We start from the raw sequence: 25136 nt of genomic DNA, 5'->3' as shown, positions 1-25136 counted from the left end.
CCCAAGAACGCGGTTGTGGGGTGGAGAGGTTCTGGACACCCAGCCACTGCACTCCAGAGGATGGCCCAAGCAACAGAAGGCTGTCGTTCAAACAGTTTGATTTTCAGTGTGGCTACAATAAGCAATGTGGCCTTGTCCTTCCCTCCTCCCCCACTCCACCCAGGCTACCTTGTCCGGTATGCATGTTTTCAAAACAATAATTACTTTATTTCGAAGGGGGGAGGGTGGTTGGCTTACAGGGAATTAAAATCAACAAAGGGGGCAGATTTGCTTCAAGGAGAAACACACACAACTGTCACACCAAAGCCTGGCCAGTCATGAAACAGGTTTTCAAAACCTCTCTGATGCGCAAGCGCGCCTTGCTGTGCTCTTCTAATTGCCCTGGTGTCTGGCTGCTCAAAATCGGACGCCAGGCGATTTGCCTCAACCTCCCACCCCGCCATAAATATCTCCGCCTTACTTTCACAGATATTATGGAGCGCACAGCAAGCAGCAATAACAGTGGGAATGTTGGTTGCGCTGAGGTCTGACCAACAGCGCCAGCTAGCTTTTAAACGTCCAAAGGCATGTTCTACCACCATTCTGCACTTGCTCAGCCTATAGTTGAACTGCTCCTTACTACTGTCCAGGATTCATGAATGGATTCCCCACGCTTGTCGGTGGGGAGCAGGAGCAGAGTTGCAGGGGAAGTGGTGGAGCCGTACACCATGCCCTGGAGGTTGCTAGGAGCTGGGCAGGAAAGACTTTCCCAGAACCCCCAGCCAAGCTACATGTCCAACGAGGACAGTTAGCAGTCCTACTGCACCATCCGCTGCCAGCAGCACCCAGAAGGACCAGTACAGATCCCCTGAGCCAGGGCCGGCTCTAGACCCCAGCGCGGCAAGCACGCACGTGGGGCGGCCCTTTCTCGGGGGGGGCGGCAGGATGGGCCGGCGGACCTGCCGCAGTCATGCCTGCGACCAGCGGACCCTCCGCAGTCATGCCCGTGGGAGGTCCGCGGCTCCGGGGCGCCTCCCGGGCATGACTGCTTGGGGCGGCCAAAAAGGTAGAGCCGCCCCTGCCCTGAGCTTGTCGCTGGGGAGCAGGAGAGCAGAGTTGCAGCGGAAGCAGTGGATGACGATGGTTAGCAGTAGGGTGACCAGACAGCAAGTGTGAAAAATCGGGGTGGGGGGGTAATAGGAGCCTATATAAGAAAAAGACCCAAAAATCAGGACTGTCCCTATAAAATCGGGACATCTAGTCACCCTAGTTAGCAGTCCTACAATTGTCACTGCACACCATTGATTCTAGTGTGAGCCCAACAATACAAAGCTGGATTAGACATGGGACAGGTCAAAATCAGATGTCTGGCTGGCAGCCCTGCATATAAGCCAAAGGTCCCTTTTCTGAGCAAAATATTTACTAGTTTCCACTCTGCCTTTCAGACAAACAACAAATCCTCCCGTCTCCTAATCCCTCCAGCCTGTTCCAGCAGCGTTCCTCTTGCTCTCCCCAAATGCCAGTATTGATCGCTTTTAGAGGGGAAAAAACTATATGCGTTATTTTTAAAGGAGCATTTCACTTGATCAGTGTGTCCCTTGGTTGTAGTAGGTCAGCCAGAGTGCACGAGGTCGAGTTAAAAAGGGATAAGCCAGGCTGCCGATGGCTCGTTGACACACACAGCAAGATGTTTACTCCCGACAGAGAAACTGTGATAGTTCCCTTCAAATCAGTCTCCCTGTGTGGTGACAAGGGCGCTTTGCCTTCCAGGCGCTGTGCAGAGCCGCCTTACCCCTTGCAGGGCCCTTCCTAACTGGGTCCCAAACGCGACCCTGGCCACGGCCAGCCGGTATCTGTCTGGGGGCTTGTCCTGACCCGTCCCGAAGCTCACCCAGGAGCAGCGGCCCCGCTGGGGAACGCCCGGCTGCGGCCCAGGCCCCAGCGGGTCAGGGCAGAGCCGGGGCCGGGCTCGATCTGCCCCGAGCCACAGGCGAGCTGGGGCTGGCAGCGGCTCAGCTACGCCCGGCCCCGGCTCCCATTGGCGCCCCGCGGAGGCCGCCCCGCCCCTTCGCCGCCGTCCGCCTGCGCGGCTCCCGCCCCTCGCCATGACGGGCGGCCGGAGCCGAGCCGAGCAGGTCGCTGGGCCGATGGCGGCGCTCGCTGCGGCGGCGGCTGCTGCACGGGGCGGCCGGGGGCCGCGCTGAGCGCTCGGGGCCGGCGGCCGGGCGGGGCGAGCAGCGGACCGCGGTAGGCGGCGAGGCTGCGGCGCGGGGCTGGGTAGCGCGGCGCGGGGACAATGCGGGGGCGGCCGCATGGCTCGGGGGCAGCAGGCGGGGCCTGCCCGGCGCCCTGCCCCCATGCAGGCTCTGCAGGGGCAATAGCTCCCGGGCCGCTGCCCTGCACCAGGGGGCGCCCCGGTCCTGCCCCCCCTCTTGCCCCGGGGCTGCGGCAGAGCTAGCGCCCCCCCCCCCCGAGGCTGGGTCCCTGAACGGGCAGGGGGGTGCGGTACGTACAGCTGGGGGGATGTGCGAGCCCATAGCCAGAGACACAAAGGTGGCCCGTTTGCCTCCTCAACGGGAGACGTGAGTGGTGGGGGAGGGTCATACCCTGTTTGCGAATAGCCACGTTCTCCCCAAATCCAGGGGTCCGGGTAACCTCGTGGGGCCCTCGCTCTTTCCACATAAAGATCACCTAAGAATTTTTTTTTCTTTCTCATTTCAAATTCAGGTCTTGTCTACCCTGCAAACTGTAAAGGCACCTGGAAGACTAGTGGTTACACAAATCACAGTTGAAAGCTGAGGAATTGAAAGAAAATAACTTTTATTCTGACTGTTTAAAACGGCTTTTGTTAATGTCCGTTTAACTGCGGCAACAAAGAGGACAGCTGTTTGAGATTCAACACTCCACTCCTTGAAAAAGGGTAGAGAGTTTAAAATCCACATTGGACACCTCCCACACTCCCTAGCAAAGGCAGGGGAAACCAGACTTTACATTCCTGATATCTCAAAGGTAAAAAATAAAAGCACGTGCAAAATGTTTCTCAACTGTACCTGATTGTGAAAGGGCACTTATTTTAGACTTAGTTACAGCTGACACAAGCATACTTGCTGTCATATCATTTTTTACTGTAGAGTATTGAATGAGAAATGCAGACTTTTATGTTAAAGCAAATCCTTACATAATTTCAGATTTCTAATGTCTTGCTTACATGGGAAACTTTTCTAGTTATACAAGTATAACTCACCTTGTGAACTCTCTTATTCTGGAATAAGAATTTCTTTTTGGGGCTTAGTTTAAACCCCATCCAAAGCAACATAAGTGAAACTGGAAAAAGGCATTCTAATTCTGGAATAAAAGTATCAAATTGGAGAGTTATACTTGTGTATCTGCAGTGGTTTAAATTCACACCCACCTCATACCTGTATAACTTTCCTAGCTTTTTCTTCTGGTGTTGCTCTTTTTTTTTTTTTATCTTTGTTGCTTATTTGGACCTCAGCTGATTCACAATTATGCTTTCCCAGTTTGTTGATACCAAAGAATGAATCAATTTGCGTTGAACAAATTACTGTCTAATAATAAGATGATAAAGAAAGGGGATGACAACTAACATGCTGATGAGAATCCTAGCTTTACTAGAATTGGGTATTAATCAGTTAATCCAGACAAGTTTGGATGTTCACTAAACACTGACATTCCAGTGATAAGGGATTGGATGATTCAGAGGACTAGAAACAGGATTTGGTGCCTTCACTTTAGTTGGTAGCGAACATCCCTCACGAGTTTGTGGGAGAAAAGTTGGTCGTCTCAGATTACGTCTGAATAGGCAAATGTCCCTATTGTAAGTCCATGACAACTGGCTTCTTTGTTAGCAGTCTTGGTAAAGGGGCCAAGAAAAAAAAGGCATGGAAAGCGAGCTCCACTCTCACCTGTAAAGATGTTCCCTCCAGATGAGGGATGAGCTATCTCGCATTGCTGTAGCTGTTCAGTGGCAAGACAGATAACGTCCGCTTTCTGGCCTGCCATCTCAGTATAAAATTTACTTTTAAAAGGTATTTGTGTTTGTAAAGAGAAACAGATCTGGAGGTGGAGCTGCACTCTTGGTTTGTATATTAGTATGTAACAAAATTGGAACAGGAATGATGCAGAGTTTTGGGACCAGCTGAGCAGTTTGATAAATCACAACTAGGAGCAATAAGGGAAACAGCCATTCAAAACATAGCCTTTCCTCTCTTACTATTTGTAGGGCAGACTTCCCCTATTAAATCATGTGGCTTTAGAGGCCTTAAGTCAGTTTGAGTGTCAGTGTGGGTAATAACATATGGGATTCTCTTTTTCTCCTCTCAGCGAAGCAGTCAAACTACCATGTCTGGAATCAAGAGAGTGATTGAGGAGAAGGACCCGGACTATGAGGAGATTTCAGTCACACATCCAAATAAACGTCACAAAGCAGCAGAGCAGTCAGGTAGGAACTGTCCGTCATGGAATCTTATGGAAGTTAAAACTCTCCATATACTGTACCCTATGGAAAACTGCAGGCATTGAACTCTATTAGCTGAGCAGACAAACTAGCATTATATTAGAGTTACAGTGACTACAAATAATAAGGAAGCAAATAATGAATGCATAGAATCTGGGAGAATTCTTCTGTCGGCTTAGTGCTGTCTGTACTGGGGCTTATGCTACATCTCTGAGGGGCGTATATTTTTTGCACCACTGAGTGATGTAGCTAGACGGACCTAAGTTTTAGGTGTAGACCAGGCCTAAGTAAAGAAACAAGGCAGTGCTGACAGACAATGCATAAGCTCACAGGATGTAATTGGGTTGCAAACCATAGCTGGGAAGAGAAGGTTGTTGCCAATGTTTAGAGGTCTGACTCTTGCAGAAGGGGAGACAAAGGATCATAATTTTGGGCAGGGGAAGCCAACAAAGTGAAACTTGGAGAAGCAGTGTAAGGGAGAGAGACTTGGGAGAAAGAGGCAGACAGGGAAGGTAAAATTAATAGAGGAAAGTTGGATGGATGGAAGAATACAGTGGAGAGTAGAGAGGAAGCAACAGGATGAATGGGTTTTCATTTAGCACAATGGAAAATGCTCAGTTTGGGAACAATCCTATTGCCTGGCAGCTCTGGACAAGTTCAAGTGTTCTCTGGGCGAGAGAATGTCACAGGATGTGGAGTGGGCTGAGCGGCATCGGGCATAGCAGTTCTGAGCTGCTAGTGGGAGGGCAGAGGATCAGAGGGGATGAGTGGAAATAGAGCAGAGGGAACAGAACTGTCTCTGGGATATGAGGAAGCTAAGGAGCTGGAGCAGAGAAACAGAACTGAGCTGCCGGGAGAGGGGACAATGTTGACAGCTATATAAGTAATGCCTTGGAGGTGAGACTAGGGGAAAGTGCACTACTGGGCATGCTTGAGGCAGGGATTTAGTTTGAATGTACTTGTCAGGTCTACTTCATTAAACTGGTGCAAACCCCTGTGTGGACAGTCTCCTAAATCTAGTTAAACCTGGATTATATTGATTTTTAGCTTAATTTGGTAAGCAATCAGTGTCAGTTGAAGTCAGTTTAGGAATGTTTGTTTGCACTGGTTTAACTAAATTGGGTTTTAAATGGATTTACTTTAAACTAGTGCAGCTTTGATTGTAGACAAAGTTTGAATGTTCTGATCCGAAGTTTGGGTGAGTGGGCGGAGGAGAGATTGATCTGGACTTTCAGCTACAGTCAGTTAACTTGAACCCAGTTACTTTTCCTGGAAAGGTACTTTAATTTTCCAGCCAGGCAAGAGTGCCGTGTTCCATTTGTAACATATTGCAGAAACTGAGTTGTGGGCTGATGTAGCTGGAGTTAAGGGCACCCGTAAGGAGATCACAACAGCCCAATTTGTGGGCACCGTATTTCCTTGATGGACTCAGTCACCATTGTGGCTGAAGTCTCTAACTTTCAGTTTCAAGGAGAGTAACTCTTAGTATTTGAGGTTTTGCAAAAATTAGATGATGCTGTGCTGGGACTTGCATTAATGAAAGACTACCCTGCCCTTTATATCCAAAGTTAAATTACTTTGACGTGTGGGTGTCTTACTGTGATACCGAGCATCTGATGCCATACTAGCGTTTAAGGTGTTTGAGTGGGTCTCTGGTTTCACAGTGAACTATAGTTCTAACTGATCATTGGGCAGTAGTGAGTAAAACTCCACCAGTTTCTTTTTGTGAACCATGTCCGTTAAATTGCAGTTCAATCACTTCCATTTGCAGAGCGGCAGGGATATTATCCACATTAGCAACAAAAGGATTTTGAAATAGTCGAACATCACCTGTGTGTGACATGAATTCAGAAAATCTGGCCTCAAAATTCTCACCCAGGAGGTCCAGTAATTTTACCATTTGGGCGCATGGAACCGGAACACTAATGTTTTCATCCCAACTAAGTTTTTCACAGAAAGGAAAGTGAGATAGTGTTCCTCTCTCTGAGTGTTGTCGCAAGAGTTTTCGTTTTGCTTGAAAGGCTTTCACATCTGAGTATAATGGGAAACAAACCTTTTTTTTACCTTGCAATTTCAAATTGAGATAATTCAAATGGCTTGTTAAATCTTTTAGAGTTGCCAAATCCCACAACTACACTGGATCTGAGAGTTCAGATACATTTTTAGACTTTTCATTCATGAAAATACTGATTTCATTCCACAAGGTGAAGAAAAGTTTGAGCACATTTCCACGATTAAGCCAATGTACCTCATTATAGTACATCACATCCTCATATTCTGAATCAGTTTTCTTCAGGAATGTTTGAAATGAGCAGTGATTCAACCCGGGTGCTCTAATCGAGTTTACAATGGCCACCAAGTTTAGAAGTTTTCCACACAGAGCATCATGGTGAATAATACAATGCAATGCCACTGTCCTTTCAGTCAATCAGTCCAACCTTGTGACTTACCATGTTCTTAGTGCTGTCCATTGTTATTGCGGCAAGTTGATTCCAAGACAGACCAAGTTCCCTAATAGTATGGGCAAATCTCCAAAACAAGTCTTCACCAGTAGTTTTCCCATGAAGTGTCTGGAGCGCCGCAAACTCCTCAGTGACTTGAAATGCCTTGTCTATTCCATGAATGAAAATTAGCACCATCAATAATGTCATTGTTTTCATCCAAAGTCATTGAAAAAATCTCACAATTTTGGATTTTCTCACAGAGCTGTTCTTTTAAATCTTCACCAATCTCTTCTATTTTTCAAGTAAAAATCTGGTGAGACAGACTTACCGCTTCAATAAGGTTCCTTTTGTCAGGACACATTTCCTCCATAACCACATTCATACAATTTTTTATGAACTCCCTATCAGAAAAAGATTTACTTTTAGTGCCCAGTATTTACACAGTATGGTAGCTTGCCTTCACTGCTGCTGCATTTTCTTCTTCTTGTATTCTTAGCATTTGCTGTAAACTTCCAATCTCTTTTTTCAAAGACATGATCTTTGCAGTTCATTGTACATCATACTTTTCCCTGTGTTTTGTGTCATAGTGTCTCTTGATGTTATATTCCTTCCATTCGGCAACTCTTTATTTATAAATGAGACATAATAATGTGCCTTGATGAGGACAAAAAAGAATTGATGGGTCCACTTACCTTGAAAAACATGACATTCAACGTTCACTTTCCGTTGTTTTTGTTGGAGGCATTTTCGCTCATCATTTGCATTTACCTGCCAATCAAAAGTATTGCATCTGTGGCAGACTACAGCTAATCTGTGCATGTCTGAAGGTGTCTTCCTGAATTTTTATAGCAAAAATCACTAAAGTAGTATGTGTTTAATTGGTCTGGTTAGTCTACAGCTGAGCTGTGAACGCAGAGTATTATTTACAGGCTTGTGCTCATATGAAACATGACACTTTTTTTTTATTAAACCCATTCTTTATCGCATTTTTTGTTGCTTCCTTGTGTAAACTAAAATGATATATACATGACAAGAAATGCTAATAAATCAGCCGTTAATATATTATGTTGAAGCAGGCCATGGGCCTTATGAAATGTTCTGGTGGGCCAAAGGTTGGGCACCCCTGCTGTTTATCATAGTAGGATACAGCCTTCCCTTTCCCATCTATAGACTTCCTTTGTGTGTGTGTGTGTGAGAGAGATTCTGCCCTTCATCCTCTCTGTATTGTGTTTGCATATTGATGTGTCTGTTGTATTCTAATGGCTATGTTGCAGTGTGTGGCATTTTTTTCTCTTTTAATATTTACTTCTTTTCAGATCTAATAGTAAACAATGTCTCATGACTCGTTTCCCACCTCAGTGCATACAACCAACTTATATACGTATTTTAAGAGAAATTATGTTCTGGTGCAGAAATAAAAACAAATTGGCACTCAGTGCTCGAGATCTCTTCCATTGTGTTGTGCTCAGTTACTATAACCTATATTTTTCCTCCTTTAACATTTTCTTTTCACGTAGAACCTTTAGGATTGAACTATAAATCCTCTGAAAACTTCTTTTATTTTAATGTGCTTTTTTGAACAGCTCGAGATGCTGCTGTACAGAAGATTGAGACAATTATTAAAGAGCAGTTTGCTGTTGAAATGAAGAATAAGGAACATGAGATTGAAGTCATAGATCAGGTATAAAGGTCTCTCTCTTAAAAGGAGAGAAGTTAGAGGATCAGGAAGTATTGAAAAGTGCTGCAATTGCAGTACTTTATAATACAGTTTCTCTTCTTTTTATAGCGCCTTCTTGAGGCAAGGAGGATGATGGATAAGCTTCGTGCCTGCATTGTGGCTAACTATTATGCTTCTGCTGGTCTCCTTAAAGTTGGAGAGGTAAAAACTTTTTTTTGGAACAATAAGACTGGAGAATATTTGCAAAGTTAGACTCCATAGTTTAGCCGCTGTGTAGCTTTCCTGTTTTGCTTTTGTGGTACAATCGTAAATGCTTGAAAGCTGAACTGCAAAACAAACGTGGTAACTGAATTGCACACAACTTGTGCTGACACAAAACAGGCTGCAGGGGCATTCAGCACAGACGGATTTTAACTACGTCGTTAAATTATTTTATTCCAGAAACGCTGTTGCCTCCTCTCCCTGAAAAACCATCACCACCCTTGTTTTATTTTCTGAAATTTAGTGTCTTGTCTAGAGTGCTCATTAGTACATAGGACTTTGCAACAATTAATGAATTTATCTGTGCAGTACTCTTTAGACTAGGACAGTATTATCCCATTTTACAGATGAGAACTGAGGTAGAATAGGGATTAATGATTTATCCAAGGTCACACAGAGAATCTGGGAGACTTGGGAACAAAAACCCAGATCTCCTGCGTCCCAGTCAGTGCCTTAAATTCAAAACCATCCTTCCTTTCACACACGGAGCCCACTGTATTTATGGCTTCACAGAATAATACCTGCAGTGAACCAGGGAGTACCAAGGAGATGTAATAGATGGGAGAAAATGAATTTAGAAACAGCTAGTTAAAACTTACTTCCATGCTGTGTGCCCCTATGGTCTAGCAAGTTGGAGTGTCAGGATATGTGCCTGGGTTTAACTCAAGTTTTGTTTTTAACTTGCAGTTCACCTTTAAATTGCTAATATTTGGATCTGAGTTCTAATAAAGAATGGAACTGCTGTGTCAAACTTCAGGCATGTGGATGGAAACCAATGGGTTTGCCTTACCTGCCTAGAGAATACACAGATGCATGGTTCTACTCAGCAGGGGTTGCTTTTGTTACACTAGTATCCTATTAGCACTTTCAAGAGGCTTTTTAAAGTTTTATTTTTAAAATCTAACTTGCTTTTTGCCTCTTCAAACACATGTTGGTTAGCTGGTATGGACAGAGAATTTGGTGGTGATGGGAAGAATGTTTTTTCTGGATTTCTGTGTTGACTATTCTGAATGACTGAGCTGCTGCTGATCTTCAAGTGCTCCCTCTAGTACCACGGGAAGGCACATTAGCAAGGGGTTTGTACTGCTCCCCTCCTGCTTTCTGTATCTGCTCTATCAGATAAATTGGGGGAAAAAACTCTCTATCTGTGAGTCTGACATGCTTCAGAAATATTACGTTCACTTCAAAAGTTGTTCTTATTCTTAAGAAATCTTCACAAAAGTACAGCTATGGTCCCTGGTTTTTTCTACAGCTTTTGAGTTTGTGCTGTGTGCTGAAGTTCGGGTACATTTCTGATTGAATTTGAGTTTCGTTAACTTGCATGTTGGCTAAACCAAAGCTCCTTTAATTTTACAAGGCTGATAGATTTTTTGCCATCCATGCAATGTTTTTAAGTAAGGGTTGATACCAGTTTGGTTTTATCAGCAGCTACCATAGTTTCACTTTCATGTCTAGTAAAGTGTGTCAGTCTGTTGTAATTTAATTCATTGTGTTCACTTTTTAAATACCTATGAACTTCCAGCAAGTTGTGTTTACAACATTATTGATCTGCTGTAATTTAAAAACAAAAACCAGTTTTTCTGACCATGTGAACTTACTGCAGTACAGATGGGTTTTGAAGTTTATAATTAAATATGGTTTCAGTAATTTACTTGACCTTTTTTTTTTTTCCTGAAAATTAGTATAATCTGTTTGCTTAGAGGAGAACAAACAAAACAGGTTTTTGGTTATTTGCTCTTTTGATGCACAGAGAAGACCAAAAGTTTTTCATGGAATATTTTATGGGTAACTGGAGAAATAGTAGGATTATTACATCGCAAATAATCATGGAAGTCAAAGCTCAGGATTCAGGAGGGGAAGAGATTGCCAGTCAGAGGCAATTTCTACACTAGCACTTTTGTCTGTGTAACTTATGTTGATCAGGGATGTGAAAAAAACACCCTTCGGAGTGACATAAGTTACACCGACAGAAGCACCGGTGTGGACAGTCCTCTGTTGGCAGGAGTCATCTCTCCCACTGACGTAGCTACTGATGCTCTTTGGAGGTGGTTTAATTATGTCCACGGGAGAAATCTCTCCCATCGGCATACAGTGGCTACACGAACGCTCTTATAGCAGTATAGCTGCACTGGTATAGCTGTGTCGCTGTAAACTCACTAGTGTAAACATGGCCAGACTGTCTGTCTAAAAAGTTTGTTTTAATTAGTGAGTGTTTGAGGGAAGTGATTATTCCCCTCTATTCGGCCCTGGTGAGGCTACATCTGGAGTATTACATCCAGTTTTGGCCCTCCCCACTACAGAAGGGATGTGGACAAATTGGAGAGAGTGTAGCGGAGGGTAACGAAAATGACTAGGGGGCTGGAGCACATGACTTATGAGGAGAGGCTGAGGGAACTGGGCTTGTTTTAATCTGCAGAAGAGAAGAGTGAGGAGGCATTTGATAGCAGCCTTCAACTACCTGAAGGAGGGTTCCAAAGAGGATGGAGTTCGGCTGTTCTCAGTGGTGGCAGATGACAGAACAAGAAGCAATGGTCCCAAGTTGCAGTGGGGGAGATCTAGGTTGGATATTAGGAAACATTATTTCACTAAGAGGGTGGTGAAGCACTGGAATGGGTTACCTAGGGAAGTGGTGGAATCTCTGTCCTTAGAGGTTTTTAAGGCCCAGCTTTGCAAAGCCATGGCTGGGATGATTTAGTTGGTGTTGGCCCTGCCTTGAGCAGGGGATTGGACTAGATGACCTCCTGAGGTCTCTTCCAAACCTAATATTCTATGATTCTATTTTAACGCAATTGCCTAACAAACAATTGGGAGGAAAGAGCTTTATTAGCCATGGGATTTTTTGGAAACACTGAAGTGCTCCTCACTGCCCGCACGTACTGTTGATAATCCCATCCCCCAAAGATTCAAAACCCCTACCTCCTCAGTTCAGGGCTGAGAAAGTTATTACTCCAGTTCTCTCTCTCTTCCAAGGAGACCTCCTTGATGAGGCAGATTTATATGCTAAAAGTTAAATGCAAGCAGAAAAAAACCTCCTGGGCTGCATTTATATATAATAAAAAAGCCAAAAGAGGGGCATTAACCCATTGTTGTCCTTTGCAGGTCACCTATAAAGGGACCCTGTTAAGGAAGGTAGGTCTAAGATGAGATCTAGTATGCCTGGTTTGGTTTGCAGGCATGAGCAAGCATGTGACTCGTGACCCTCTGATTACATTCTGTGAGCAGGCAGGGCACTGATGCATGCAGCTTGTCTCTTAGTCATTTGCAGAATGTCAGTTGTAAGAAGAATAGGAGTCTAATGCATTTAAATACCCTGCCTGACCACAGGAATTGAGCAGCATACACGGTGTGACGTTACCACCTGTGTTATGAGAAAGTACATGCCTGCAAGCCTAAAGAAGCCAGCCTTGGTTTCATGTCATCCTGCAAAGTAGTCTAGGTACGTTGCAGTGCTCAGTTCAGGGACCAGATTTTTTATTTATTTATTTATCTATTTATTTATTTTTGACCAAGGCATCTGTAGTGTTGGAGAAGGTTATTTTGGCCCTCTTTCCTTGAGCAGTAGTCAGTTTTTCAGTATCTGTGGTGCATGCTTTACCTGTGATTAAATATTGGTTCTTCGTTTTTGTATGCTGATACTCTGCTCTTATTTTCTGGCCTAGCCCCAGTTTTATTTGAGCTGGAAAAAATAACAGATCTGCCTGGACTTTATTATTGCAGGGAGCCAAGACATGCGACTCTATGGTTTTTAATCATCCTTCAATCAAGAAGTTCTTGGAATCGCCTTCCAGATCCTCATCTCCTGCTAATCATGGATCAGAAACGCCATCTGCTAACCATTCAGAAAGTGACTCATTATCTCAGCACAATGACTTCCTCTTGGAGAAAGACAATGGCAGTCTGGACATGGAAGAGCGATTGGCAAACAACCTGGATCAGAGACCAAGCAGAAATACCGGACGGGTAACGTAAAACTGTGAAAAGGGGAGTGGGCAGAAAGATAGAAGGTGTGTGTGGTCCCAGAAATTCCTTCCCAACTACTGGGGGGGCCTGTGCCAGCGTCGGCAGGGGACCAGGGTCAAGAGTATATTTTTCTCAACCCTGCTCTCTGGGAATATGTCTATATTGCAATAAAAACCCGTGGCTGGCTTGGGTCAGCTGACTCAGGTTGGCAGGCTGCAGGGCTATAAACTTGCAGTGTAGATGCTGGGACTGGCACCGAGACCCAGGCTTCTTCCCAAATGTCTATACTGCAATTTTATAGCCCTGCAGCTTGAGCCCTCTGAGCCTGTGTCAGCTGATCTGAGCTCTGACACTCAGTACGGAAGATTTTTTTATCATGGTGTAGACATACCCTGGGGGTCCTTCCATGTCCCACCAGCAACTTGTTCTGCTGCCTTTAGCTGATCGTGCAGACTCACTGAGGATAGGTTTTCACTGCAGAATTAACTCGAGTTAACGCCTCTCAAGTTAATCTAGTTCCAGTGAGAGCAGCCTCGCTGCGAAATAACGCTTGAACTGCACAGAGTGATCAGATTGGCAGCTAATAAGTTATACCAGTGGTTCTCAACCAGAGTACATGTGCCCCTGGGAGTACTCAAAGATCTTCCAGGGGGTACCCAACTCATCTAGATGGTGTTTCTCAAGTTGGGGGTTACAGCCTCCTCAGGGGTTGAGTCATGGGTTTAAGGGAGGTCACAAGTGCAGGGCTAGCATTAAGGGGTGGCAAGCAGGGTAATTGACCCACGGGGCCCCAGGGTTGCATGCCAGAGGGAGCTCCGTGAAGCTAAGTCACATGCTTCAGCCCCGCTGCCTGGGTTCAGGCTTCAGACAAGGCTCACAAGTGAAAAACAGGCTCAAGTATCATATTGAAATGTAAGTACAATATTCATATTCCAAATACATTTATTTTATAATTATATGGTAAAAACAGGAAAGTCAGCAATTTTTCAGTAATAATCTGCTGTGACGCTTTTGTATTTTTGTCTGATTTTTATAAGCAAGTAGTTTTTAATTGAGGTATGCAAGACAAATCAGCCTCCTTGAAGGGGTACAGTAGTCTGGAAAGGTTGAGAACCACTGAGTTAGGCTACAGATCCAGTTAGCACATGTTCTCTAAGGCAGGGGGTTGCAAACTTTTTCTTTCTGATACCCCCCCCCACACACACACACAACATGCTATAAAAACTCCAGAGCCCAGCGGGGAATGGGGAGCTCTGGGCCAGGGTGGGGAGGAGCTCAGGCATAGGTTCTAGTTTGACTCTTATTTTGGGTGGGTACAGGCCAGCGGGGATCGAGCCAGCTCCACATGGCAGGGTATGTGGAGAGAGCGCCACCTCCACCCCCGACTCACCTCAGCAGGCCACCTACCAGTCTTGGTTGGAGGTGGGGCTGCAACCAAAATTTATAACTCAAAGGTGGGGGGCTCAGCTCAAAAAGTTTGAAAACAGCTCAGTGTGCAGGGAGAGTGGTAACTAGGGGCTGTGTGCAGGCTCAGGGGTAGCTCAGGGAGTAGGGAGGGGGTAGCTAGGGGCTGTGTGCAGGCTCAGGGAGTGGGGAGGGGATAGCTAGGGGCTGTGTGCAGGCTCAGGGAGTAGGGAGGGGATAGCTAGGGGCTGTGTGCAGGCTCAGGGAGTAGGGAGGGGATAGCTAGGGGCTGTGTGCAGGCTCAGGGAGTGGGGAGGGGATAGCTAGGGGCTGTGTGCAGGCTCAGGGAGTAGGGAGGGGATAGCTAGGGGCTGTGTGCAGGCTCATCAGGGAGTAGGGAGGGGATAGCTAGGGGCTGTGCAGGCTCATCAGGGAGTAGGGAGGGGGTAGCTAGGGGCTGTGTGCAGGCTCAGGGAGTAGGGAGGGGATAGCTAGGGGCTGTGTGCAGGCTCAGGGAGTAGGGAGGGGATAGCTGGGGCGGTGTGCAGGCTCCGGGAGTAGGGCGGGGGTAGCTCGGGGCTGTGTGCAGGCTCATCAGGGAGTAGGGAGGGGATAGCTAGGGGCTGTGCAGGCTCAGGGAGTAGGGAGGGGATAGCTAGGGGCTGTGTGCAGGCTCATCAGGGAGTAGGGAGGGGATAGCTAGGGGCTGTGTGCAGGCTCATCAGGGAGTAGGGAGGGGATAGCTAGGGGCTGTGTGCAGGCTCATCAGGGAGTAGGGAGGGGGATAGCTAGGGGCTGTGTGCAGGCTCAGGGAGTAGGGAGGGGATAGCTAGGGGCTGTGTGCAGGCTCAGGGAGTAGGGAGGGGATAGCTGGGGGCTGTGTGCAGGCTCAGGGAGTAGGGAGGGGATAGCTGGGGGCTGTGTGCAGGCACAGGGGTAGCTCAGGGGGCACAGAGAGGAGTCAGCCAGTTTGATTTAAAAGCACCACCCAACTCAAGCTAGGAGGTTTGTTTGTGAACGGAACTCAAGTTAGTGGCAACACTTGAGTTAACTGTGCAGTGAAGACAAACCCAGAGAGGGAGGGGGAAGTTTGTGGCTCCCAGCAGTGTTGTATCCAAGTGAGCATCCAAGTTGTCTTGCCAGTCGGTGGCTTTCTGTTGGCACGTTGCTGGGACCCTCATTGTTTTGGTTGTGTCTGTCAGTGGTGCAGCTGCCTGGTTGCTAGTTGCTATGGGAATTGCATCACTTGCAGCAATTCTGAAGACTTCATCTACTGTATCTGAGGTTTGGTCTGCTCAGCACCCCTTCAGATAATATGATTCTGGCAGGGGGTCTTCATTGATTAAATCATCCTGAAGGTGTTAAAGCAAAAACCATCTCCTTCCCTCAGAAAGGGAGGGAAGGGGAAAAAAGCTCCCTTTCCTATAACAAGCACCAACTGTTCCCCTGTTTTCAGTGTGATCAGTTGTCAGCTCACTTCCTTCAGAGGAATAGAAACAAATTAATTCCCTTGCTCCTGGGGGTTGCAAGTTAACAAATTAACTCTTCTCTGAACAGTAGCAAACAGTCCCTTCTCCGGAGAAACAGATTCCTCGTAAACAGCCCCTGTTAACAACCCTTCACTGGAGAAAGGGGAATCTTCTTGTCTGTACCCAGCTGCTCCTCTGGGAAATCATTAATTAACCTAACTTGCCATCCATTTCCTTTCTGGCTGCAGCCAGAATGCTGCCAGCAGGATGGGATCTGTTCCCCCCCACACACACTCCCACCCCTGTTCCCAGGAAAATGTTCAATTCTTTTATAAATTCCTGGACTTAAGCTTATGAAGAATCTATAGCATCTTTTCACCTGAGGATCTCGCAGCCCTTTTTCAAATAAGAACTAAGACTTACACCATGCCTGCAAAGCAGGCAGTACTTATTACTGCACCCATTTTACAGAAGGGAGTTCTCAGACTTGCTCGATGCCTCACAATGAATTGGTTGCATAGCTGGCAAAGAAACTTAGGAGTCTTGATTCCTGGTATCCCCCTCTCCCACTCCACAGCCCTAATCATTACACAGCATTGCCTGAACCAAGGCATGATGGGTTAACAACATATAGACTAATAGAAGTGATCCAGATCCACCAGAAGAGTCATGTAAAGAGTCTCTCCATTTCCAGCAGGAAAAAAATCAGAGCCATGTAGTTACTTTATAGCAGAATCTCATTAATCTATACCAGTGATGGGTTGACCCATTGAAGATAATTGAATTCTGCAGTTTGGCGTGTAGCAGTAACCAGTGATGGAGATAACAGATTCTGTATCGCACATGAAGTTGAATAATGCCCAGTGGAATGGAGTAGTATGCTGAGCATGCAGGGAGGAAGACCAGCACCACCAGTCAAGTAGCAGGGCCCCAGCCCTGTTTTGGAGAGTTACTGACTGCCAGAGAGTAGCCAGATGGTGACTGAGTGCCCCCCCCCCCCGCCCCAATTAGGCTACAGTAAGCCCCTTACTTTCCATGACAGGATCTCACTGGTCTCTTCTCCAGTAAACTCAGCACAGAATCCATTTTTATTGCAGACGTGGTTTGTCAGATTACTGAAGACCCTAACACAGCGATTCTCAACAGGGGAGCCCACGAGCACTTTCAGGGGGGCTGTGGGACCTTGCAGCTAAAACCCAGAGTCTGATCCCCAGCACCTCCTGCAGGGCTGAAGCCAGGAGCAGCGGGGCTGGAACCTCAGTGCTCCCCACAGAGCAGAAGCTCTGAGACCATGGGCAGAGTTGGGAGGCACGGGGATGTCCCCCAAAAACCCAAAAACCACTGCATGTGCTGGGCAGCTCCACACACCTCCCACCCCCCCCCCCCACACACACACACCTCCACCTCCACCTCCACCTCCTTCTCTCTCTGCCCCCTGGCCAGGTGGAGGCAGGAAGCCAGAGCCGGGTAGTGCGGGACAGCTGGGTGCCATGGAGCAGGCAGCTGCGGCATTCCCTTGTCTCCTGTTACTGCTGGTGCAGGGGGTTGAAGCTCTTCCTCAGCTCCCAGCCCCCTTTGCTCACGCAGCCAGTAAGAGCCACAGGCGTGAAGGACCTGTGGTTGGCAGAGCCCTCAGGGAGCAGGGACCACAAGAGAGCCCTCCCGGCACACAACCCCTAGCTACACGACCCCCCTTACACTCTGAGCTACCCCCCTGCCCGCACATAGTCCCTAGCTACCCCCTCCCTGCACCCTGAGCCACTCCCCTGCCCACACACAGCCCATGGCTACCTCTCTCCATGCACCCTGAGCTACCCCCCTGCCCACACACAGTCCCTAGCTACCCCTCTCCCTGCACCCTGAACTGTTTTCAACTTTTTGAGCTGAGCCACCTCACCTTTGAGTTATAAATTTTGGTTGCGCTTCCCTCCCTCCCCCCCACCAAAAAAAAAATACTGGTTAGTCACCTGAGGTGAGTCGGGGTGGAAGTGGCGCTATCTCCACATACCCTGCCATGCGGCACTTGCTCAATCCTTGCTGGCCTGTGCCCACCCAAAATAAGTCAGACTACACCTATGCCTGAGCTCTCCACCCTGGCCCAAAGCTCCAAGTCCTCCCTCCCCTGCTGGGCCCTGGAGTTTTTATAACATGTTGTGGGGGGCCTCAGAAAGAAAGGGGTTGAGAACCCCTGCCCTACCATATTCTCAGGGCAACATTTTTTAGCCAGTCAGAGTCCAGAAAAGTATCTCTAGTCTCTTTGCAAATGACCCTGAAGCACATACTGGACCTGGACCTGATTACAATCTTACCTTCTCATGTAGATTTGTCCTTCAGTTAGTAAAAGATTGATACGAGGTCACTTGGGTTGTTTATGGTTATACCTGATGATTGCTATATATTCACTGGCTTTATCTGGATGTTGGTGCTCTGTTGTTATTGACCATCATTCTAACTGGGGTGGGGCCAAATTCTTCCACCAGACATATATCTGGCACTTCCATTGAAGTAATTGTAGAGGCCGTGGGGGGCAGAATTTGGTTCTAGAGATCAGGGCTAAGATTTTAAAAAACAGCTCGTGATTTTTGGATGCCCAAGTTGAGACTCCTTGATTTTCAGACACCAGGTGCTCAGCACTTTCTGAAAATTAAGTATCTCTTTAAGGTATCTTGAGGTGGCCATCCAAATTAATGAATTGCTATTGTAAAATATTGGCCCAGACCAATTGTGTATGTCCGATAACTGGACCCTGGCTTTGCCATATAGTGTTTATTTGCTGTATACATAAATTACTTGAAAATGGGCAGTTAGCAATTTGAGTGTGTCTGTTTTAGAATTTTTTTTTTTATTGGTCTCTCGTTTTAATTGTGTGGCTTCTTTTTTAAACATCAGCTTACTTTCTAGTACCAAAGAAGTGTGTGTTTGCGAAGTTGATTTTTGCTTTTTTCGCCCCTCAGGACACTTCTGGTGTTACAAGCTCTCATAAAACAGGCCAGCGAAAGGCCGGTCTGTTAAATGATGAGACTTCACGGCTCTATGTGAAGAAAACAATTGTGGTTGGCAACGTTTCCAAGTTAGTATCTAAGGTCTTACTAATTGTCTTAGTTGTTAGCCATTGAGTTGAATTGTGGATTAAAGTTAAGAAGCAGCTAAAATTGAGGCACACTCCAAATGATAGCTATACCATCACTCCTAGTCCAGTCCCTCCTTATTGGCTGTGGGGTGTGAGCAATAGCTGTTGTGGGACCCGGAGCTAGTGCTTGTCGTAATAACAGTTGTGGAGATTGATTCTGCACTTGCTTCAAAACTAAGTTTTTAGAAATTAGTTTGATCCATTCAGTTCTTCCAGCCCCACCACCTGCAGCACTAGGCCCTGATCCTGCAATAGGATGTGCCTGAGAAGCCCCTGAGACCCCACAGGGCACCAGTTGCAGGATCAGAACCCTGCTTTGGTGAAGGGAGGAGTCAGTATTTGATGGGATGTGGTTCAGTGAAGCCAGGATAGAGCTGAACTAAGACAGTAGCACTGAGCTACTACATGATTCCCATCATGGTAAGAGATGCAGGCTTAGTTAGTACCATAGTGCTGTATGGTAATTTTTTGAAATGTCATTGAATTAAGGTGAAGACAAATTAAGGAAATGTAATTTCATGGTTATTGTCATTTCTTTCAAAACTCTTACAAAGCCACTTAATTTTGTCAGTAAAGTTCTGGAAATGGGTGTGGTTAAGCATAGTGCAGGCATGCACTGTGCGAATACCCTTGCATCCTATTGCTAGTGCAGCTCATCTCTGGTAAAAGCTAGTTAAAAAAATGAACACAGTCACAGAAATTTTGACAACTCAAAACTTCTTTTTAATTCCATTGTTTTCCAAAACAATTCCATTTTTCATTTTCCAGAACATTTTAGATATTTCTTTCCAAAATCCGAAATTTTCAAAAATGAGATTCCTTTATTCTGGATTAGCAAATCCCCCCATGTTAATAAAATGACCAATCAAAAATTGACAGTATAAAAAGGAAGAAACCAGCCCCAAAATGGGGGAAGGGAGAGAATATACCTCATTTAGCAGAATCACCAATAGTCTCTTTTTGTATCTAGTGTTTCTGGAGAAATTAAAAAAAAAAAATGGGAAATTTAAAAAAAGAAATTTAATGTTTTCTCAACGTTGAAGGCTGAGTTTTGATGAAAAAAATCTTTTCATTTTGGAAAACTTTGAACAGCTCTACTTCTGGCCAGCAGCCCCAGCTGCAGCACTACACTCAGGGTGTTTTTTTCCCCAGAGTAGAAAGTATCAAATTAGTGGTGAATGTTGGATGTTGTTTTTCTTACCATTAAAGATGGGTTCTAAAAACACCCGTAAACAACGAGAAATCTGGGTCCAGATCTTGACTTTGTGGGTCAAGCCCTGTAGTTTATTATAAGTTAAGATTTATGTATATATTATGCTTGACTCTTACCAATCTGGTATTTGAAAAAGATTCTTCAAGGTGATTTACATCTCCAAAACTGTGTGAAGAGGATTTGATAGGAAATTTCTTTCACTAGTGAGGGGTTAAAATTAACCCCCCTAATTAGGAAACAAAGATTAAATGGTGGAAATTTACAAAGAGCTATTTCACACAAAGGGTAGCATGTATATATTGAGATACCAAGGAGTGCAGTTAAAGCAAAGACTATAAATGTACGTAAGAGCCATTCAGATTGTTTCTGGATGAGGGGGTTTGGAAGGTTTGATGAAATGTTGAACGATGTAGTTAAAATGCTCCAAATGTGCCCAGTAGTATAGGCCTAAATTAGCCTTTTACTGTTCCTAAAACTTTTCCAAAAAGAGGGGAGCAAAATTTTTTGTGTATGTAAATATATTTGTTTATTTTTACTTTTTCTGCCAGGTATATTCCTCCTGACAAGAGAGAGGAGAACGATCAGTCAACCCATAAATGGATGGTGTATGTACGAGGCTCTCGGAGAGAACCCAGTATAAATCATTTTGTCAAGAAAGTCTGGTTCTTCCTTCATCCCAGTTACAAACCTAACGACCTGGTGGAAGTCAGGTAATCAAGAACTACTTGAGTCTTTGAGTTTGTCAAGATTGAAATACTGAAATTCTCAGAAAGATAGCACCTTCTTTTTATGGCTGCATTGTTGGTATTTTAGCTTAACTTCTATCTTGGCTTAACTAGCTAATGTGTTTGTCAGCACTTGCTAGTTGTTATGCTGCAGTCTTGCAAAACACATACCAAGTTGTTTTAACAGATTAAAGAGAGCCTTTTCTATTGGAGAGAAACTTGAAATGCTGTATTTCATATTAGCAGCATGGATTTGTGTATCTGTTATTTTCATTACATCACTTTCATTGCAAGTTTGGCTGCATGCCAGACTAAACAGATGTTCTCGCCCACCCAGTCCAATGTGAAAAGTTCATTTTCTTTGCCAGAGTTTTTAGAATTCCCATTTGTTTAAAGATACTTGTGTGTTTCAGTAAAGAGCTTTTTTCTCAAATGCTTTTCTCCTGCTCTTTGGCTAACTCATAATCTTGAGTTTAACCTCATGCTTTGAGGAATGACTACAATAACAACATGGCTGTGTTGACACTAGAGAAACACAGTGCCAAATGTAGCAGTGTCAACATTCCCTCCCCAAAAACATTGTTGAAAAATATTGCCCCACTGAGGTCAACAAAGTAAACTACAGGATTCCCCCCCGTAGATTTCCACTCTTCTTTCTGCCACTAAGTTATGGGCATAACACATTCAGACTGATTAGGAAAGTAACTCCGATGTACATTTGCCTTAGTCCTTCTGCAGGACTTGTCTAAGCAAATTTTAAAACACTGGTGTGAAACCACTGTAGATGGGATTTTTATAGGATCTGAACCTCTCCCTGTCCCTTCTCTCCGTGTGTGGGGCTGTGTCTGCGCTACCGACCTACGCTATGCAACTCCAGTTACGTGAATAAGTCAATGTACTTAGGTAAAGTTACTATGGGGTCTACACCACGGGGGGTTGACGGGTGAAAATCTCCCATCAACTTACCTTCCTCTTCTCATCTACCTTACTCTTTACTAGACCTGCTAAATTGCCCGCCAGTGTATTGATCTCAGAGTGTCGATCTCAGCTGTAGTGTAGACCTGCCCTTAGAAAGAACTATCTGACACCTATTTTCCCCCTTTTTTTTTTTTTTTTCCACACTCCCTCAGTGAGAGTGCTGTGAAAATGAGGTTTGGGCAAATAGCATGCACTGTTCATTCCCTGCATTCCTTCCCTACTAATAAATTAACAGCCCTCATTCCCATCATTGATTTGTGACCTGGAAATCTGCATACATGTTGAGACTGCATTGCTCCTGAGCAGTCAGGGTTGAAAGGGGGTGGGAGGGGCAAGGCTGGCTATCTGTCCCAACCTCAGGGACTGATATAAATTAAATAAAATCCCAGTCTGATATAAATTCCTATAGTTTCTTCTTTTATAATAACCTTTCTAACATGCATCCCTTCAGCTGGGACATACCTGTTTCTTATAAAAGGACAAACCTGCACTGGCAAGAGTATGGGTCCAGAAGTATTCAGGGAAGGTGGTGTTCAAAATGTTGCTTTGGTCTTATCTACCAACACTATAATAATGTCTTTTATGACTAGATAGATTGTAGGAGGGAAAGAATGATAACTCTGCATTGGAAATTCAGCTTGTGACAGTGTCAAATGGTACTGATTTTCACTGGTACTGGCCATCTGGCATCATGCAGCTATTTATTAAGGAACTGACTCTACTACTTTCTCTTCTGGCACTCACCATTTTGGCATCATTTTCTTTTACCTTCCCCCATGCATAGTGAAGATGTCTCTGTGGCTGTCTGTGTAGACCGCATGTTCTCTCTCTGGTGGAGAGTGGGATTGAGGATAATTAGCAGCCAATCGGGAAAGCATTCTGTTTGAAGAGATGAATGTGGAAGTTGTAGTGCGGGTGTCTGTAATGTGAATTTCTGTTTGTTTCCAGAGAGCCTCCATTTCATTTAACCAGACGAGGCTGGGGAGAATTTCCAGTGAGGGTTCAGATTCACTTTAAGGACAGCCAGAACAAAAGGATCGATATCATACACAATCTGAAGGTACTTTAAACCTATGGAATGTGCTGTGTTTGTGGCCTTCCTCTATTGTGTTTGCGTACCACTGACATCTGACTAGGGGGCATATGAGATGGAGATGGAAAATACAGCAAAGTAGTTGACATCAGCCGTATAGAGGTGACGTTCCATTGGGGGCTTCCAGTGTCTAAGAAGTTGGAATTGATTCTGCCCAGAGAAGAGAAGTGTTTAGCTGCTCTCCCCTGTGATTTTGGATTTTTATCATCTCATCAATTTTAACTTGCTAGGCTTTTAGTGGGGGCGTCTTTCTCTACATAAGGAGTGGTTGTTCTACTTAGTTCCTTCCCGTGGTCTTACCTGCAGCTACCAAGGATCTGCAGCCTGACAATTTGACTTATCCTGTTCCTGAAGGGTGAAGAGGGAAAATCCAGAATCTTCATTTGTTTCCTATGGGCCTGACTCTTCCAAAGGCTCTCGAGTGCAGAGGATTAATGGGTGCACAGCACTTCTGAAAATGGCCATTACTTTTCTTTTCTTTTTAATTACTTGAGTTGAACCCCAGCAAAATTAAATTATTACCCTTCCTTTTTCACTATTTTTAGTTGTCCTCAGAACTTTGTCACTGCACTATTATTAGTTTGACTTGGGTCTTGCCTATGTTAAGGAAAGTCTCAGCAGTGTAACTACATCGATGCACACTCATGGTTTAGGCATATGGGCTGGTTGAAAACTTTCCATCCACACTGGTTTTTAATGGAAAATTTGTTAGTTTATTTTTTTTGACTAAATGAAACTTTTCGCTGACATGTTGGAAAATTGAAATAATTCAATTTTGAATTGCCACTGCTGCACCACATGGGAGTTGTAGACAGGCTGCCCCATGTCCCCCTTCTCTGTGGGCGGGCCCCCCAACTGCACTGCATCACGGTGGTGGATCCTGGCCACCTGACTGCCTGTATGCACTGCCTCCCCTTACCTTGAGGAGAGACCCTGGTGCATTCTGGAAGATGTCATCTGGCCAGTGAGCCTGGCCTATAGAAGGGAATAGGAGCCTGCAGCAACTGAACTACAACTCCCTTGAGGCACCATGGTGGTATTTCAGAATTGAAATATTTCTGGCTTTGTCCAAAATATTCTTGATTTGACTTTTCAACAAAATCTCATCTCCACCTAGCTCTAGACGACTTGCTACACTGCTGAAAAGTGCAATTTACGGTGGTGCAGCTTAATCTGGTAAATGAACCAGTTGATTGGCATCAGTGTAAACACTGATTTGTGCTAGTAGATATGTTAAGAGTTTACACGCTAGAGCATATGTCACTAATGTAGACAGTGCCTTAGTCTGCTAGCATGACTTCTTCTGAAGTTTGTATGGCTCAGGCAGTCTCTGCTACCGGGTTCTTCTGTTGGCAGGTGTCAGTTTTCATTGAAACTTCCTGTCTCTTATCTACTAATGGGACACTGGGTAAGGTGACCTCAGTGGTTTAGTTGGCCTGAGGATAAACTAGCTAAGCAGTAACAAAAATCCCATTTAATGATCCTGCTGCATATAATTGAGATTGTTTCATATTTATTTGGGTTTATGCAAAGAATAAAAAGGACACTTGTCTAAGGCTAGAGTCACATGTACCTTAAATTAATTTATGTAATTAATTTAAATTAATTAGGATTTATTCTAATTAATGCAGAATACCAGTCTCCCCTCCCCCTACAGATTTTATCCTCTTCCCCCCTCCCCCTGCAGCGGCATGGTTTTTCTGCTCACTACAAAGGGCAAATGTTGCTACTTGCCAAAGAAAATGTTTTCTCTAGCTTTGGTAAATTTGACATGTCACTGCTCTGCTACGGAATCACAGTTTATTTTAGTTAGGAACTTGCTGCAGTGTTACTATTTCATAAAAGATTAGTTGTAAACTTCAGCTAAAATATTAATATTTTAACATGTTGTAATGTACTCACTCATCTAATTGTTTTCCACAGTTGGACAGAACCTATACTGGCTTGCAGACACTTGGTGCAGAAACGGTGAGTTACTGAGCTGTAGAATGGAAATGCTTGCTCTTATAGAAAATCTTTCATGGACTATGTGTCCCAGAACACTTTGCAAAGTAAGTAGTTTAGTACTGGAATTGTAGTGACTGTAGCCAAGTAAAATTGTACCATAGTTTTAACCTTTCATAATAAAAGCATGGAAACTCTTTAAAAATGGCTGCATAGGAAGTAAAAAATTATTATGCTTGTAGTGAACCCACAAACTCTGTTCCACCTTTTATTTAGTTGTGACACTCCGAGCACCTTTTCCAAACCTGAAGAAGAGCTTTGTGTAGCTAAAAAGCTTGTCTCTTTCACCAACAGAAATTGGTCCAATAAAAGATATCAGCT

The 25136-nt window shown here is 44.9% G+C and overlaps 1 protein-coding gene across 3 annotated transcripts in view; it reads left to right on the top strand.

Annotated features, from left to right (window-relative positions):
- The first annotated feature begins 2094 nt into the window (after positions 1-2094).
- Positions 2095-25136, top strand: part of YEATS2 (YEATS domain containing 2) — a 73720-nt gene continuing 50678 nt past the window's right edge. For all 3 annotated transcript variants that reach the window (XM_039486895.1, XM_039486893.1, XM_039486892.1), the window contains exons 1-10: positions 2095-2226; positions 2707-2988; positions 4324-4441; positions 8484-8581; positions 8687-8779; positions 12557-12799; positions 18627-18742; positions 20564-20725; positions 22667-22778; positions 24735-24779. In XM_039486895.1, the coding sequence (XP_039342829.1) occupies positions 4342-4441; positions 8484-8581; positions 8687-8779; positions 12557-12799; positions 18627-18742; positions 20564-20725; positions 22667-22778; positions 24735-24779 (969 nt within the window). In that variant the 5' untranslated portion in view covers positions 2095-2226; positions 2707-2988; positions 4324-4341. The remainder of the gene's footprint in view (positions 2227-2706; positions 2989-4323; positions 4442-8483; positions 8582-8686; positions 8780-12556; positions 12800-18626; positions 18743-20563; positions 20726-22666; positions 22779-24734; positions 24780-25136) is intronic.

The sequence above is a fragment of the Mauremys reevesii genome, linkage group 9 (genome assembly GCF_016161935.1).
Source record: "Mauremys reevesii isolate NIE-2019 linkage group 9, ASM1616193v1, whole genome shotgun sequence".
Taxonomy (NCBI): Eukaryota; Metazoa; Chordata; order Testudines; family Geoemydidae; genus Mauremys; species Mauremys reevesii.
The sequence above is the reverse complement of the archived record's forward strand: the minus strand, read 5'-3'. Positions and strand labels throughout refer to the sequence as shown.